The sequence below is a fragment of the Entelurus aequoreus genome, linkage group LG07 (assembly GCF_033978785.1).
Source record: "Entelurus aequoreus isolate RoL-2023_Sb linkage group LG07, RoL_Eaeq_v1.1, whole genome shotgun sequence".
Lineage (NCBI taxonomy): Eukaryota > Metazoa > Chordata > Actinopteri > Syngnathiformes > Syngnathidae > Entelurus > Entelurus aequoreus.
In genome coordinates this window covers 41,501,694-41,520,333 of record NC_084737.1, presented here as the reverse complement: position 1 = coordinate 41,520,333, position 18,640 = coordinate 41,501,694, and the positions used below count along the sequence as shown (strand labels likewise).

Here is an 18,640-nt window from a genome sequence, read left to right as displayed (position 1 = left end):
ATGAACCCTTGTACCTAAGTTACGGTCAGAGCGAAAAAAAAGATACGTCCTGCACTGCACTATAGTCCTTCACTCTCACTTTCCTCATCCACGAATCTTTTGTCCTCGCTCAAATTAATGGGGTAATCGTCGCTTTCTCGGTCCGAATCTCTCTCGCTGCTGGTGTAAACAATGGGGAAATGTGAGCAGCACTCCAGCTTGTGACGTCACGCTACTTCCGGTAGGGGCAAGGCTTTTTTTTTATCAGCGACCAAAAGTTGCGAACTTTATCGTCGTTGTGCTCTACTAAATCCTTTCAGCAAAAATATGGCAATATCGCGAAATGATCAAGTATGACACATTGAATGGATCTGCCAGCCCCGTTTAAATAAAAAAAATTCATTTCAGTAGGCCTTTAATGTCCTCTGAAAATAACTTCAGCTTCCTCAGCAGGGCACGTTGTGTGTTTGGGCTCTTTATCATGTTGTAAAAGTGCCAAGCGAGGTGATCATGCTCTGCTTCACAATGTCACAGTATTTGCTAGAATTCATGTTTTCCTTAATGAACCGCAGCTCCCAAGTGCAGACCACGACAGGACAACCCCCTTTCACATATTTGACTGTAGGCAATGCATATTTTTTGTGTTGCCAGCTACTGTATTCAGCCCAAAATGTGTTGAGTAATTTTCAGTGGATAACAAATCTATAATATAAAAAAAAATACAAAATACAACATATAAAAATATACTTGTTTCTTCTACTCTACACTGACTACTGGTTGCTGAACTGTGAGCGGTGTACTGACCTTTGTGAGATACATTATGTGTCAAAGAGGAGTCCTGCTATGGAGGAATCAAAACACTTTCTCCATGCAGAGCAAATTGAACGCTCGTTGTGGCAACAGCTGGAAATGACATGGAAATGATGATTTTCTTCTCATGCACAAACAGTCCATTAACCACATGCTGTTACTCCAGAAGAATCCTCAGGCTTAAGTAGTCACATAGCAGCCTCTCACTGGAAATGCATTCATGTGGCGCACAACAGTAATGCTTTCCAAGGGTCTTTCCTGCAAGCAATTGAACCATTTTGAGGCTTTCATAGGGTTTGTCGTAAAAAGTGCAGTGGTCTCAGGTGCCTTAGTTGGGGGTGATTATTCTGTTTTAGGTAGTATTATGACAAGTTAGGATGCTGGCTTGTTGCTCTCTCTCTCACGCAGCCCTCACGTTACCCAAGGTGCAGTTCAGGGTACTAAAAGCGCATACAGGCATCTGTCATGAGGTGCATAATGGTTGGCTCATTTGGCCATCTGCCGCAGAGATTCACCGTGCCTCCTAACATACCTTCTTGCTGTCTCCTCAGATGAGGGACCATACTCAAAGGGAAACAAGCAGTCCTCGGCACCTGACCAATCACATTTCTCACAGAGGCGCAGCCTTTCAGGTACAATTTAGTCAAACAAGACCGTGTATCACTTTGTTTTCCGTCTGTCGGGTGATGCATGCATCTGCAACCACCTACATCCTCAGTCAGATATTGTTGCACGTAGAAAGTGCATTTGACGGCGATGATAACCGTGTGTCTGTGTGTGGTCCTTCATCGCTCCACAGAAGAGTACAGAGGAGTGACCACAGTAGACCTGATGAAAAGGGAAGGCAGCAACCTCGGCCTCACCATCTCCGGAGGCTCCGATAAGGACGGCAAGCCCAGAGTGTCAAACCTACGGCCAGGTGGGCTGGCTGCCAGGTGAGATCTGCATGCACTCGGTGATGCGTCTGAGAGCTTGCAGCCATGCTCGGCTGTCTGCACCGCTTAGATCTGCTCGCACAAACATGCGCATTCTGCAAAGTTACACTGGCTGCACCTGCAAGACTTTTCACTTTTGTGTTAAGTCAGCTTGATGCCAACTGTGATTTATCTCCAAAGGGTTTGTTTGGAAATGCAAAAATGTAGAAAAACATAATGTCCAATTTTCTATGAGTTGATTCAACGAATCAACATTCTCCCTTACCGTAAACAAAGCAGAATAAAACCCATCTAATATATGCATTTGAAAATACTTATTTGTGAATTATTTATGTTCTTTATTAATTTCACAAAGGGAAGTAAAATGTACGCTAATGTATTTAGCAGACATGGATTACTTTCCCATACATGTACACAAATTTATTTATGTGTGTGTTTATTTACATCAGACATAACAATGAAGTCATGGTACTATACTAACGAGATTCACTCTCATTCTCCATCCTCTGTGTGTCACCTAAGAGTCTGATGCATATCATATCTCCTTCGATGCTTTGTGGCATTTACAAACCCCGTTTCCATATGAGTTGGGAAATCGTGTTAGATGTAAATATAAACGGAATACAATGATTTGCAAATAATTTTCAACCCATATTCAGTTGAATATGCTACAACGACAACATATTTGATGTTCAAACTGATAAACATTTTTTTTTTTTTGCAAATAATCATTAACTTCAGAATTTGATGCCAGCAACACGTGACAAAGAAGTTGGGAAAGGTGGCAATAAATACTGATAAAGTTGAGGAATGCTCATCAAACACTTATTTGGAACATCCCACAGGTGAACAGGCAAATTGGGAACAGGTGGGTGCCATGATTGGGTATAAAAGTAGATTCCATGAAATACTCAGTCATTCACAAACAAGGATGGGGCGAGGGTCACCACTTTGTCAACAAATGCGTGAGCAAATTGTTGAACAGTTTAAGAAAAACCTTTTTCAACCAGCTATTGCAAGGAATTTAGGGATTTCACCATCTACGGTCCGTAAAATCATCAAAGGGTTCAGAGAATCTAGAGAAATCACTGCACGTAAGCAGCTAAGCCCGTGACCTTCGATCCCTCAGGCTGTACTGCGCCAACAAGCGACATCAGTGTGTAAAGGATGTCACCACATGGGCTCAAGAACACTTCAGAAACCCACTGTCAGTAACTACAGTTGGTCGCTACATCTGTAAGTGCAAGTTAAAAAAATTTATATATACACTGTATATATATATATATACAGTGTATATATATATATATATATATATATATATATATATATATATATATATATATATATATATATAGTCAAGGTTTCTGTGGTTTATCCGTTATACAATGCTCAATACCGGGGTAGAGCTCGTGAAACAGGCTTTTAGGGATAATATAGCCTCTGAGTTGAAGGCAAGGTAGTTGAGTATTGCTCGATGGCTCAGTCAGTGACCTGATCTCATGCCAGTATAGTATGTTTTACACATACTGTAAAAGGTACATGTACAGAGGCTGATAGGGACAAACATCCAGCAGTGTCCAAACAAACCCCAAAAACCCTCAAACACGAAAAAAGTAATGCAAATTAAAAATTCTGCAATCACATAAATGCTTAAGGAGCCAGATTTATGTCAGGCTAAAATGTATAATTTAAAACAATTCCTCTGTAATATGGTAACATATAAAAAGACATACACTTTTTCATCCCGCTCTTTAAAAATCAGCCAACTTTGTTTTTAAATCCCACTAAAGATGACACCCCTCAGGTCTGGCTTCCCTGGTAGCCTGGGAACCTTTCATTTTGGTCTTTGAATTTGTGACATTTCTCATATATATAAGTAGTTTATTGAGGGTTTGTGTGTGTTTTTGGCATATGCAGCTGTTCGGTTCGCTCCTTGTAGCGAAGGTCGTGAAACCAAAATGCAGGAGACATCAGGCAGCGTGCAGGCACAAGAGTATTTAATGTCCAAATGTACGAAAATACAAAAAGACTGCAGCGGGGAAATGCACCAAAAACACAAGGACAACTGTGCATAAAATGTTCTCTTTGGGGAAAGCTAAACACAAAACAAAGTACAAAGCAACAATCTAAATATCACTTAATGTGTTCGGAATTCCAGCACATCTCGAACTAACTCAAACAATGATCCCACAGCAACCTACAAGTGAGATTGGCTTAAATAGGGCCCGGGCGAGGATCAGCAGCAGGTGAAACACATAATTACAAATAACCCCTTGGTGAAACAAAGGGATGACACAAATGAAACCGAACGTGGAAACAAAATAAGAGCGCTAGACAGGAAGTGAACCAAAAACACAGGAAAAACACCCAAAAACTAAACAAAGAATGACCTGGAGCAGGGGTCCCCACATTTTTTGACTCGGGGGCCGCATTGGGTTAAAAATGTTTGGCCAGGGGCCGGGCTGTTATCGATGGGAAATTGCATTTTTAGACAATATGAATTGCCTGAGCGGCTAGGAGACACCGAGAGTAACAAGAGGTAGAAAATGGATTAGAAAGGACAGACTTTTTAAAGTAATAATAACAAATAAAATAAAAAAATATATATATATATATATATATATATATATATATATATATATATATATATATATATATATATATATATATATATATATATATATATATATATATATATATATATATATATATATATATATATATACACTACCGTTCAAAAGTTTGGGGTCACCCAAACAATTTTGTGGAATAGCCTTCATTTCTAAGAACAAGAATAGACTGTCGAGTTTCAGATGAAAGTTCTCTTTTTCTGGCCATTTTGAGCGTTTAATTGACCCCACAAATGTGATGCTCCAGAAACTCAATCTGCTCAAAGGAAGGTCTGTTTTGTAGCTTCTGTAACGAGCTAAACTGTTTTCAGATGTGTGAACATGATTGCAAAAGGGTTTTCTAATCATCAATTAGCCTTCTGAGCCAATGAGCAAACACATTGTACCATTAGAACACTGGAGTGATAGTTGCTGGAAATGGGCCTCTATACACCTATGTAGATATTGCACCAAAAACCAGACATTTGCAGCTATAATAGTCATTTACCACATTAGCAATGTATAGAGTGCATTTCTTTAAAGTTAAGACTAGTTTAAAGTTATCTTTATTGAAAAGTACAGTGCTTTTCCTTCAAAAATAAGGACATTTCAATGTGACCCCAAACTTTTGAACGGTAGTGTATATATATTTTTATTTATTTATTTTTTTTAACTTTGAACTTCCTGCGGGCCGGATTATGGCCGCTGGTGCTGTATAGGGGACCCCTGACCTGGAGTAACAGGTCATAACATGCAGCACTTGTAATGTGCAGAATGTTCCCTTTGCATTGGTTTCATTGTATTTTTGTGTTTTTGGTTTTGCATCATTTGTGTGTTTGGAGCAATTGGACGTTGCTACACATTTGCACCTATCTCAGCTAATATTTAACATACTTGTGCAAACCCTTTTAATTACAGCAGAATGTGGACATTTCAATCACATGCCGATTATTTTTCCCCCAAATCCATTACATGTGTAAATAAAGGCAAAATACTCAATCAACATCCAAATACTTCTAATTCTAGTCAACAATAAACCTGTGCTTTGTGGGACTCAGAGCAAAGGGTGCACGGATTTGGGGTGCAATATGTGTCTTCTTCTGGTGCTTGTAATTGGGTCTTGAACCCCTGACCCTTCTCTCCTCAAGCTTCACTCCCGCCCTCACTACCATGACTTCAGAGTTCATGCTCATAAACAGACTCCAAAAACAAAATCAACATATTTCGCAAGGGAACTGTAATATTTGCATTTGAGCTGTGATGCAAAATGTGGAAAAAGTCACGTTTGGTGATGACAAAGCTGCGTGTGGCATGCTTGTGTGGATGTGTTAGCTAATTTACTGAGTGGAGAGTTATGCGAGTAGACAGGAGAGAGAATAGTGGTGACATTGTGTGATGAGAGCAGACTGGATGACAGGCGAGTCAACTCTGCTTGTTATCATTTCTGTATGCCTGTGGCATCAATTGGCAGGATCTGGAAGGTGTGAAAAGAAATTGGGTCAGAACAATTCAATTAATTAGGTCTGCTATGGGTAACAAGATGACATAGGCTGTCACATGAGAGATGACATGTACAGATACATTCTGAGGGTCTGCATGCAAATTGTTATAAGGTTTTTTAGTGCAAAGTTTAACACTGTGTAGAAATTTGGTGGACTAAAGGGCATTTGAAACATGGATCTAATTAAGTATCTCCTATCCCAGGAGTGACCAGCTGAATGTAGGAGACCACATAAAGTCAGTGAACGGCATCAACCTATCTAAGCTTCGTCACGATGAGATTATCAGCCTGCTGAAGAACATCGGAGAGCGAGTTGTGCTGGAGGTGGAGTACGAGCTGCCTCCACTTGGTACGTCATTGCAGATGATCAGTGTCTCTGCACATACGGGATTTGTATATTTCCTGTTTATAATCTAAGGCTTTTTCCAGCAGTCCAGACTCCATCAGGGCTCACAACCAAAACCACAGAGGTGTGTTTGTTCAAAGAGGGGAACAGTTTTGGTTTTGTCATGAGAGGTAAGTCAAAGATAGTCGTTTGTTATTAGGGAAGAGCACTTTTTTTTAAAAATTTTGCCTATCAAGCACACATATATTTTTTCTTTTTTTAACGCACTCACTCTAACTATGAAATAAATGTGAGAAAAAGTCTGCTTACAATTTAGCCAGTTGCTTTATTTTGCCTTTAAAGCACTTAAAAAAATATAAAAAACATCCAAAGACTTCCATCAAGGTTTTATATACACACTGTAAGTATATACATAATGTAGTAACAGACATATTCACAATAACTTGTAATATTTACACATTTTGCTAATTTTATCTTACAGCGGCACATTAATTTCATAAACTCATCAAAACGTTCCCTTTTTCCTTCAACTACATCATTGATTATTATTCACTGCAGACTTCATGAGAGCCTAGAAACATAATAAAACATCACTTAGTGTACAATGTCCGCTCTCACTGGGATGCCGTCAGTTCGGATGTTGACATATTCTAGTTTAGATAAAGAATGACTCATAGTCCTTGCAAAGGTTTAAAGTGTCGGTGCAATCCGCAACAACGCACACACACAGCGACTATAGAGGCTGCCAAACCCACCGATCACAACCCCATCTATTGCCCGGCCAATTGACCCATTGAACATCGGCACAGCCCCACCAAACACCCCCACAATCGCCGACCACACCCAGCGCCAACCCCACACAGCAGTGGACCGTGCCAGGGATTGCCCCAGAAGGGCGAACAAAACAAAGTTTTGTTGTACTTGTGCAATGACAATAAAGACCATACCATACCATTACATAGTCCCCACAGGATATATATATATATATATATATATATATATATATATATATATATATATATATATATATATATATATATATATATATATATATATATATATATATATATATATATATATATATATATATATATATATATACATATATATATATATATTCTGTATATATGTATGTGTGGAAAAAAATCACAAGACTACTTCATCTCTACAGGCCTGTTTCATGAGGGGTTCCCTCAATCATCAGGAGATTTTAAAATCTCCAAGAGTGTATGAGAGTGACTATCTGTGTAGATTATCTGAAGTGTGTGTTACCAAGTGTTGCACGAGAGAAGAGGAAGTCCAGGGGCAGGCAGGTGATCCGGGGAGATAGAGAGGCGTCAGAATCCAGGGACGAGCAAGGAGTCGGGGAACGAAGGAGGCAGTCAGGGAAGCAGGGGAACGGCGAGGAATGACGAGTCACACAGCAACGTCAAACACAGGAACGGAGGTCTGCAGTAGGATGACACGACAATGAGACACGGAAGGGAAAACAGACAGAGAGAGCAGGATTGCATCAAGCAGGATGATCGCTTACTATACGCCAATTGAAGACTATATTCCGGCGCGGCATGCCAGGTTGTCCACGCTTATGAAGGCAGCTACTTCATTAACGGCAGGTGTGCTGATAGATGATTGCCGCCAGCTGTGGAGGTGTGTGGCCGCGGTCTGCGCGGCGCGTGTGGGGGCGTGTCCTGCGGTGCTTGCAGTGCGCAAGGATGAGGGCGAATTCCAATGCGCCCAGGCCGTGACAGACAATCTGCTTTGATTAAAACAAATAAATTGTGATATCAATCGAGATAGAATGATATGATAAATTAATAGTGATAATTTGTTTTGCCATATCGCCCAGCCCTACTGCACGCTGCTTCTTGACGTCCTTCTGCATCTAGGGCAGTGGTCCCCAACCACCGGGCCGCGGACCGATTGGTACCGGGCCGCACAAGAAAAAAAAAAGAAAAAAAAAGTTTTTATTTTTTTAATTTTTTTATTAAATCAACATAAAAAACACAATATATACATAATATATCAATATAGATCAATACAGTCTGCAGGGATACAGTCCGTAAGCACACATGATTGTATTTCTTTATGAAAAAAAAAAGAAAAAAAAAAAAAAATTGTCTGTGGGACAAAATTTCAAGCGTTGACCGGTCCGCAGCTACAAAAAGGTTGGGGACCACTGATCAAGGGGAAATGACCACCACAATCATGAGATTCAATCGTAATAGTAATGCATTTTATACAGCGTTTTGAACTGAATCAGCCATAAATTTGGATTCTTAATTAGACAAGAAGTAAAGTAAGACATGTAGGTCTTAACATTAGCGCTTATAATAACAATATCGCTAAGACTCGGTCAATATTCAGGTCACAAAATATAAATTAAGTATTGTTGGCGCTTTTTGGTGATGGTTATTTATTTGGTTTTATGGTCAGAAGAAACGCAATCGACGCAATGTTGTTATGGCGACCATTGGCTCCATTGTAAGCAAACTTTTATTTCTGTTTATTTATAAGTTCCATCCATTCAACCGCTGGAGCCTATCCCAGCTGCACTCGGGCGGAAGGTGGGGTACACCCTGGACAAGTCGCCCCTCATCGCAGGGCCAACACAAATAGACAGACAACATTCACACTCACATTTACACACTAGGGAAAATTTAGTGCTGCCAATCAACCTATCCCCAGGTGCATGTCTTTGGAGGTGGGAGGACGCCGGAGTACCTGGAGGGAACTCACACAGTCACGGGGAGAACATGCAAACTCGACAAAGAAAGACCGCGAGCCCGGGGATCAAACCAAGGACCTTCTTATTGTGAGGCACACCCACTTAACCCTGTACAACCGTGCTACTTTATTTACAAGTTAGAATGCATTAAAAAAGAAACACATATGTGTTCTCGTCTCTCATAAGGATTGTGAATTATAGGCAAAATTCACAAAAAAGTGCAATTCCCCAACTTCCCCTTTAAGATCTTATGATGAAATAATTTATCTTGAGTTATTTTTTCTCCTTTCAAGGGGGCTACCATGAAGACTGGCGCAGGTCTCGTCCTCTGGTGGTGACCCATGTCAGACCAGCAGGTCCAGCTGACAGGTGTAGACAACATGGATGATGTTTTGTACTCTAATAACTGTGTACACATATCCTACCTAGTCATTAGGCTTTGCTCAGAAAGGTAAATCTAACGGTAGCATTACCCATTTGCTCAATTCTATGTGTGAAAAGGAAAGAACAACTGTTCTTACAATGTAACTGGCATAGTAATTGTTAATTATGTTATAAATATAACCCGATTTTCTTACTACATTGATCTAGGGCAGTGCTTCTTAAATAGTGAGTTGTCAGGTGGTCCTAAGAGGCAGGGGAGTTTTAGTATTAACATGTCATGTTTGAACAATACACAAGCCTCCAGCTAGGTGGCAGCAGTGCTCACGTTAACCAACAGACTGACCAGGATATATGACCCATGGGTTTTACGGTAATAATAATACCGTCAAGAAGAATACACTTTTTATTTTGAGCAAGTGCTAGTCAACAACTATCAATCAATCAATCTTACTTGTACAGCCCTTAATCACAAATGTCTCAAAGGGCTGCACAAGCCACAACGACATCCTCGGCTCAAATCCACATCAGGGCAAGAAAAAACTCAATCCAGTGAGGACAACGAGAAACCTCGGAAGGGATTTAGTTTAAAGAATTGCATAAAGTCATCATCTGAGTGGGTGGAGGTACTTGGAGAAGTCCCTTGTTGGGTTAGCGACGCTATTGTATTAAACAAATATTAAGGATAGTTTTTATTGAGGTGGATGAGATTTGAGTAGTAATTAGTTTTAGCTCTGGTAAGAGTGTATTTATATGTTATATCACTCCATGCCTAATGGAAGACCTCAAGTTTAGTCACACGCCATTTGTGTTCCAGCTTTCTACATGATAGTTTAAGACAGGGGTTCTTAACCTTGTTGGAGGTACCGAACCCCACCAGTTTCATATGCGCATTCAGCGAACCCTTCTTTAGTGAAAAATAAAACTTTTTTTTTTTTTTTTAATTCAATACAAAGTTATATGTTTTTGGTAACACTTTAGTATGGGGAACATATTCTAAGTAACAAAGACTTAATTTAGAGTTTTTTGGACACTAGGGGAACATATTCTAAGTAACAAAGACTTAATTTAGAGTTATTTGGTTATGGTTAGGGTTAGAAGGTTAGGGCCAGGGTTTGAGAGTTAGGGTTATAATAAGGCCATGCCGAATAAGGCATTGATAAGTACTTAATAATGACTAGTTAAGAGCCAATATGTTACTAATTTGCATGTTAATAAGCAAATAATTAATGGTGAATATGTTCCCCATACTAAAGTGTTACCATGTTTTTTTACTGGTGCACAAAATGAACCGTGCATGAACATCCCCTTGTTCAAAGAACAAAACCAACACAGTGCATAAACTCACAACAAATTACACACCTGCAAATCAGTGTGACTTCTGCTGTTGCCGTATCCGTAATACGCCGATAGGGAGAAGTTTTTATTTACACGATGAGTCGGGTGTGTTTTGACCTCCGCCGAACCCCTGAGCCCGACTCACCGAACCCCTAGGGTTCGATCGAAACCCAGGTTAAGAACCACTGGTTTAAGAAATTTGGTTTCTTCTGTGAACCAGGGGGTATGCCTTTTAGGAGCCTTTTTTAGCTTTAGCTGTAATGTACTATCAGTGGCGTTGCACAGTGCATCGTTAAAGTTGTTAGTGAAGTTATCGATAGAGCCCACATAATTTGGGTAGGGTGCCATTACCGAGGGCAATACTCCAGCAAGAGTGGTAGTTGCACATTAATGTGGTGGCTGCTAAACATTGATTATTAGCAGTTTGCTAAAAATGAGTCAGAACTTCAAATTTTATAAGGTAGAGATCGGACATTACTTTAGTGTACGGGAGTACCATAACTATGGTGGTGACACCTCCGACAAGGACTAGATCTATCGTATTACTGTTGCAGTGCGTGGATTAATTTATTATTTGTGTAAGACCACAGCTATCGATTATAGTTGGAGTGCCACGCACAGAGGGTCTGACGGGGTATTCATATTTATATTAAAATCCCCCATTATAATTATATTATCTGTGTGCATCACTAGATGAGCAACAAACTCAAATTTCGCTGATAAAGTCTGAATAGGTTCCAGGGGGGTGATAGATAACAGCCAGATGGAGAAGTAGCGGTGTGACAGACCTCATAGTAAGCACCTCAAATGATTTAAATGTATTACTTAGGTTAGGGCTAAGGTTAAGGTTTTAATTAGTTCGACCCCTCCACCCCTTTAAAGGGGACGGGCAATATGTGCACTCGTTAAGTGGAAAAAATGTATATTGTTTTAACCCTAGTCTCACTGAGAACAATGACGTTAAGATTGTTGTCTCAAACGACCTCATTAACTAATAGTGTTTTGGGAGACAATGATCTGATGTTTAAAAAGCCCATATTATAAGTAGTGGGCTGTTTTGAGGCATTGTTGTTAATGGTATCCGTAGTACTGATATTAATAACGTTACGTTTATTTCGCGTGGTGCGCCTTAAACAATTTTGATCATATCTAGGAATTGATATGATGGGGATCTTGAGATTATTTGCTTGGTGCTGCGATACATTTAACGCTTCATAATTTTCCATCTCAGTAGAATACATGTCTATCTCCGGCACAGTCTCTACAGAAAAAACATTATTTGAGTTATGTATTATCCTACAAGAAATGCTATGTCTGTAGGAATTTTCCAGCCTGGCGCTGGTTAGTTTCAGTTTAGCTGACTGCTCACCCGGGCTAACAGGCACTATATTTGCCTGTGTCCGAGCTTGCTCTCGTTTAGTTAGTCAAGTGTGACTCAACCAGTAATCTATGTTAATAGGATGGAGGATGGCGCCTTCCCGATTAGGGTGAACGCCGTCCGTCCTCAGTAAGCCCGGTTTGCCCAAGAAAGAGGGGCAATTATCAATAAACGTTAGTCCCTGTTCTCTACAAAAACTAGCTAACCATTTGTTAAGCGAGACTAATCTGCTATACCTCTCATCATTGCCTTTCGCAGGCAGGGAGCCCTAGACAAGTACTCAATCTTTCTAGAGAGTCCTATCTATGTTCCTCTTTGTAATCTCTGGGATGTGTTTGCATCCTTAAAAAGTAGGTATTTAGATCTACTTAACTGCTCAGTGGCCTTGTGGTTAGAGTGTCCGCCCTGAGATCGGTAGGTTGTGAGTTCAAACCCCGGCCGAGTCATACCAAAGACTATAAAAATAGGACCCATTACCTCCCTGCTTGGCACTCAGCATCAAGGGTTGGAATTGGGGGTTCAATCACCAAAATGATTCCCAGGCGTGGCCACCGCTGCTGCTCACTGCTCCCCTCACCTCCCAGGGGGTGAACAAGGGGATGGGTCAATTGCAGAGGACACATTTGACCACATCTAGTGTGTGTGTGAGACAATCATTGGTACTTTAACTTAACTTTAACTTAACTTACTACGTTACTGTATTTCAATGTTGGTCAATATGGTGGTATTTGGAAAGCCAAGTGTTTTCTGAGGTGGTAAAAAGTTTGAGAACCATTGCTCTTGATTAGTGCGTCTCAAATATTTTCTGTTACGCCCCCCCCCTAGGAAGAAGAAAATATATTGCGCTTCTCCTCCCTTTACCGAGACATTAAATAGTATAATTTGTCTATAAAATTGTTACAACTATACCTCTGCATACATTGTAAGCTTATTAAAATGAAGGTAAACAACACACCGGTTTTTCCTCGTCTCCCACCGTGGTTACAGTGAAGCCAAGTGCTACATACGCTTCATTATATTCTGGTACGGCAAATAAAACATGTTCCCGAGGTCACAAGCGCCACCCTGGCATCGCACCGCACCCCCTCAGGCCTCTATTTGAGAAGGACTGGTCTAGAGCATACATGATGTGCTATGCACATTTTTTATGCTATGCATGAAAATTGTTCGCACAAAACACTTGAACAAACTTGAGGCGCCATCAGAGACTTTTATCTTGCTTAGCCTTCGTCTCACCTGGGAGGAAACGCACATGTGGAAGCGTTTAGTGATCTGTGGTGGTGAGACGCTTACATTAACGTCTTTGGCCGCTCATGTTTTCCCTGTCTTTGTCTGCCATGTTTCTCAAGGGAGGGCACGCTGAAGGCTGGCGACAGAGTATTGAGCATAGACGGTATGCCTTTAAACAGAGAGAAGCATGCTGACGCGTTGACCATGCTGATGCAGAGCGGCCAGGAAGCTTTGTTCCTGATTGAGTATGACATCTCTGTCATGGGTGAGCACACACACACAGGGAATATGTGGAGGCATGGTAGGGCAGCGTTGCTCTGAGGGTAAATAATGTGGCCGTTTGGCTGCGTGGACGAGGTTGAGTGTCAGCGCTAGAGATGCCACCAGGGGAGTCACTTGGGCCCGAGAGCAACAGGAAAAGCGTGGAGGAGTTACCGCGATGTGTGGCCCTCTCTCCACTCCTGTATTATCACAGTGTACAACCACTCTGGACAGGATTTTGCTCTGTGATCAAACACTATTTTTCGTCATGACCTATATAAAAATGCTGGATGTGAGCAGTTGACAAACACTTGGCACTGTGTCCCCCCCAAGCTCCAGTGAGGTTACAGCGACAAGATGACCCGCTGAACACTGCTGTCTTATTCATAATAAAATAATAGTGAAAAATTAATAACGGTCCAAATGGGACGAAACAGCTACATGCCAAAATGACCCTCATCCTCATTGACATGCAATGCCTTTAGTCCATGTGTTAAATAGCTAGACTCCTAAAATGGATGCTCCTGCAAGCAAGTCATTGTCATTGCACACAATACAAAACACAACTTGGTTCGGTAACCTCACTTCTAGTAGGTTTAAAGGGGAACTGCCTTTTTTTTTGGAATGTTGCCAATAGTTCACAATTATTATGAAAGACATGACGACAAATGTATTTTTTGTTTAATTAATGCATTCTAAATAGTAAATGAATGCAATCAAAAGTCTGCTTACAACAGAGCCTATAGGAGCCGCTCTATTCTATTGCATTGAGAAAACATCCATACTCCTCCATTAAGGTTTAATATACATGATGTAAGTATATATGTAATGTAGTCACAGGCACGTTTGTAATAACGTTTAATATTTAGGTATTTTGCTAATTTTAAGCATTTCAAAAAACGCATCACAATGTTTGCTTTTTTTTCAACTACATCACTTACTTCTACTCACTGCAGAAAACATCACTTACTGTACCATGTCTGCTGTCTTTAGGATGCCGACTGCTAGGATGTTCATATATTCCCGTTTAGATGAAGAATATTTCATGATCCTTGCAAAGAAAAGGGGGGTGGAACCAAGCATCTTTTCGTGTCGTTTTTGCCATTCCCGGGTCTAAATTGGCGGTCAAAGTGTACCAACTTGTCGGAATACTTCCTCGTTCTTCTACTATCCAGGTGAGAGGCATTATTTATGATCTACTCTAAAGTTCGACAAGCAAGGAAAAGAGGAAGCAGCTCATTAGTCAATCATGTCAACATTGGCACACAAGCTTGTGATCATGGCGCCGCTATAAATAGTTTGTCTGCGTTGGCACTTTTAAAATAAAAATATCACTAACACTTGGTTAATATTCAAGTCACGAAATGTAAATGAAGTATTGTTGGCGGTTTTTGGATGTTTTTTTTATTGGGTTTTATGGGCGAAATAGAGGACCTTGGCTCCAATTATTTATGTTAAAGGCCTACTGAAAGCCACTACTACCGACCACGCAGTCTGATAGTTTATATATCAATGATGAAATCTTAACATTGCAACACATGCCAATACGGCCGGGTTAACTTATAAAGTGCAATTTTAAATTTCCCGCTAAACTTCCGGTTGGAAACGTCTATGTATGATGCGTATGCGCGTGACGTCACGACGGCAACGGAAGTATTCGTACCCAATGTGTCACCATACAAACTGCTCTGTTTTCATCGAACAATTCCACAGTATTCTGGACATCTGTGTTGGTGAATCTTTTGCAATTTGTTTAATGGACAATGGAGATTGCAAAGAAGAAAGTTGTAGGTGGGATCGGTGTATTAGCGGCTGGCTGTAGCAACACAACAAGGAGTACTTACTTGGATAGCAGACGCGCTAACCGATGCTAGCCGCCAACGCATCTGTGATCGGGTGAAGTCCTTCGTCGCGCCGTCAATCGCTGGAACGCAGGTGAGCACGGGTGTTGATGAGCAGATGAGGGCTGGCTGGCGTAGGTGGAGCGCTAATGTTTCTATCATAGCTCTGTGAAGTCCGGTTGCTAAGTTGCTAAGTTAGCTTCAGCGTCGTTAGCAACAGCATTGTTAAGCTTTGCCAGGCTGAGAATTATTAACCGTGTAGTTACATGTCCATGGTTTAATAGTATTGTTGATCTTCTGTCTATCCTTCCAGTCAGGGATTTATTTATTTTGTTTCTATCTGCATTTGAGCCAGATGCTATCACGTTAGCTCAGTAGCTAAAGAACTTCGCTGATGTATTGTCGTGGAGATAAAAGTCACTGTGAATGTCCATTTCGCGTTCTCGACTCTCATTTTCAAGAGGATATAGTATCCGAGGTGGTTTAAAATACAAATCCGTGATCCACAATAGAAAAAGGAGAGTGTTTGGAATCCAATGAGACCTTGTACCTAAGTTACGGTCAGAGCGAAAAAAGATACACCCTGCACTGCCTCTCTAGTTCTTCACTCTAACGTTCCTCATCCACAAATCTTTCATCCTCGCTCAAATTAATGGGGTAATAGTCGCTTTCTCGGTCCGAATCTCTCTCGCTCCATTGTAAACAACGGGGAATTGTGAGGAATCCTACCTCCTGTGACGTCACGCTACTTCCGGTATAGGCAAGGCTTTTTTTTATCAGCGACCACAAGTTGCGAACTTTATCGTCGTTGTTCTATACTAAATCCTTTCAGCAAAAATATGGCAATATCGCGAAGTGATCAAGTATGACACATAGAATGGATCTGCTATCCCCGTTTAAATTAAAAAAATTCATTTCAGTAGGCCTTTAATTTACGAGTTAGAATGCATTAAAAAAATACAACCGTCGTCATGTCTTTCATAATGAATAATAATAATAATAATAATAATAATTATGATTATAAAAAAAAGTGCAGTTCCCCTTTAAAGAATAATTTTGTCTATCGTTCAAAATCATTATAAAAGACATGACGTCGGATGGATTTTTTTTTAATGCATTCTAAATATTAAAAAAACGTAAATAAAAGTCCGCTTACAGCGGAGCCAATGGGGGCTATACTATTTTGCCCTTAAAATCCAATAAATAAGAATTCAAAAAGCGCCAACAATACTCCATTTACAGATCGTGACTTGAATATTAACCAAGTATTAGTGATATTGTTATTATAAGCGCTAATGCAGACAAACTATTTATAGCGACGCCGTGATCACTCCTTTGTGTCCCTATGTTCACATCATCGAGTGGTCTGCTGCTTCCTTGCTCCCTGTAAGTTTATTCTAGATCATAAATGATGCATCTCACCTGGACAGAAGAAGTCTGAGTAGGTATTCCAACAAGCTGGTACACTTTGACAGCCATTTACGACCCGAAACTGTCCAGAATGACACAAAAAGACACTCGGTCTCCCAACCTGTTTTTTTCGTGAGGATAAGGATATATTCTTCATCTAAATGGAAATATATGAACGTCCCAGCAGTCTGCATGCTAATGACAGCAGACATTGTACAGTAAGTGATGTTTGATTATGTTTGTTGGCTATCAGAAAGTCTGCAGTGAGTAATAATCAGTGATGAAAAAAAAAAGAAGAAAACAATGGTTTGTTTTTTAAAATTCATGCGCCGCGTATGCTTAAAATGAGCAAAATACGTAAATATTAAATGTTATTATAAATGTGCATGTTACTACATTATATATATACTTACATCATGTATATAAAACCTCGATGAAGGTGTTTGGATGTTTTTTTAAGGGCTGTGTAGGCAGAATTGCGCGGCTCCCATAGGTGCCATTGTAAGCACACTTTTGATCGCATTTATTTAATATTTAGAAAGCATTAAAAAAAAAACCATCCATCTTCATGTCTTTCATAATGATTGTGAACAAAAGGGCAAAATTGCCAAAAAAAGTGCAGTTCCCTTTAAACACATGTTAAAAGAAATGTGATTGAAATGTTACCGAGTATAAAAACTGTAGAATATCAAAAATGTAAAAAATTAAATATACAAACAGACAAAAGAATGTATTGTAAAAATACAAGTGCATTTAATGGCTTTAATGTCCTTTGTGTTCTTTAATGTTTGATGTTTCCCTCTTACACACATGTAAGAGGGATGTATGCTATGGCTATGAGTTGTTTTTTCCCTTGGCCTCAGTCTGGACCCCCTCTCCAGGGGCCCAGGCTTGGACACCCCCCCCCCCCCCCACTCCATTGTTTACCTGTATCTCACCTTTTTTTGTAAAGGGCGCCGGAAGTTGGCAGACCAGTCAGCGATCCTGTTCTGTCTCCCTGTAATGTTTGTCTGATCTTGAATGGGATTGTGCTGAAAATTTTAATTTCCCCTCGGGGATTAATAAAGTATTTCTGATTCTGATTCTGATTTACTCAAATTAAAAACTATTTGTTATATATGATTGATTATATGGTACAGATGCACTCCAAATTATTCAAAACTAATTATAACTATTTGCAGAGTTTATAACATTGGTCATTAGGACAGACTATTGAATTTGGTACTCATCCCTAACCAATATATTGTTTTTAAAACACTACTTTTTTTTAAAACGCCTAACATGACAAATCTTTTAGTTTGACACAAGGTGCAATAAATTATTTGATTCAAGGTGTTTTATTTTATTTAAAAAAAAATCATTGCATGATGATCATTAACTTTAGTCTTATATTTTGAACTTGAACTATCATTGAACTTGTAAATGTAAATCCAGTGTGTGTTATTTGTTTCAGAGGCAGTGCAACAAGCCTCAGGTCCTCTGCTGGTGGAAATAGTAAAAGGTGCCTCATCCAGCCTGGGCCTCAGCCTCACTACAGCCATGTACAGGAACAAACACGTCATCATTATTGACAAAATAAAGGCGGCCAGCGTGGCCGAAAGGTAAGGCAACCACTTCTGTTTTACATTATCTTACGTTTTGCTAGCAAAAACATTCACCATTTGCTATTCTATCATGTCAGGTGTGGCGCGCTGAACGCAGGCGACGTTTTGCTGACCATTGATGGAACCAGCACAGAACACTGCTCTCTGATAGAGGCCTTGCAGCTCCTGGGCAACACCACTGATGTTGTAAAACTGGAAATTCTACCATCCAGTCAGAGCCGACTTCCTATCCGTCCACAAGACACAGGTAATGACGTGAGGGTAATACGGTCAGAAAGTTGCTGCAGTG

At 40.1% G+C, this 18,640-nt stretch overlaps 1 protein-coding gene across 2 annotated transcripts in view; it reads left to right on the top strand.

Moving 5' to 3' along the window:
* The window catches only part of LOC133653882 (glutamate receptor-interacting protein 2-like), a 60,588-nt gene that overhangs the window by 10,046 nt on the left and 31,902 nt on the right, over window positions 1-18,640 (top strand). For both annotated transcript variants that reach the window (XM_062053687.1, XM_062053688.1), the window contains exons 2-9: window positions 1,341-1,421; window positions 1,589-1,724; window positions 6,038-6,183; window positions 6,267-6,350; window positions 9,202-9,277; window positions 13,355-13,500; window positions 18,201-18,348; window positions 18,429-18,598. In XM_062053687.1, coding sequence (XP_061909671.1) covers window positions 1,341-1,421; window positions 1,589-1,724; window positions 6,038-6,183; window positions 6,267-6,350; window positions 9,202-9,277; window positions 13,355-13,500; window positions 18,201-18,348; window positions 18,429-18,598 — 987 coding nt within the window. The remainder of the gene's footprint in view (window positions 1-1,340; window positions 1,422-1,588; window positions 1,725-6,037; window positions 6,184-6,266; window positions 6,351-9,201; window positions 9,278-13,354; window positions 13,501-18,200; window positions 18,349-18,428; window positions 18,599-18,640) is intronic.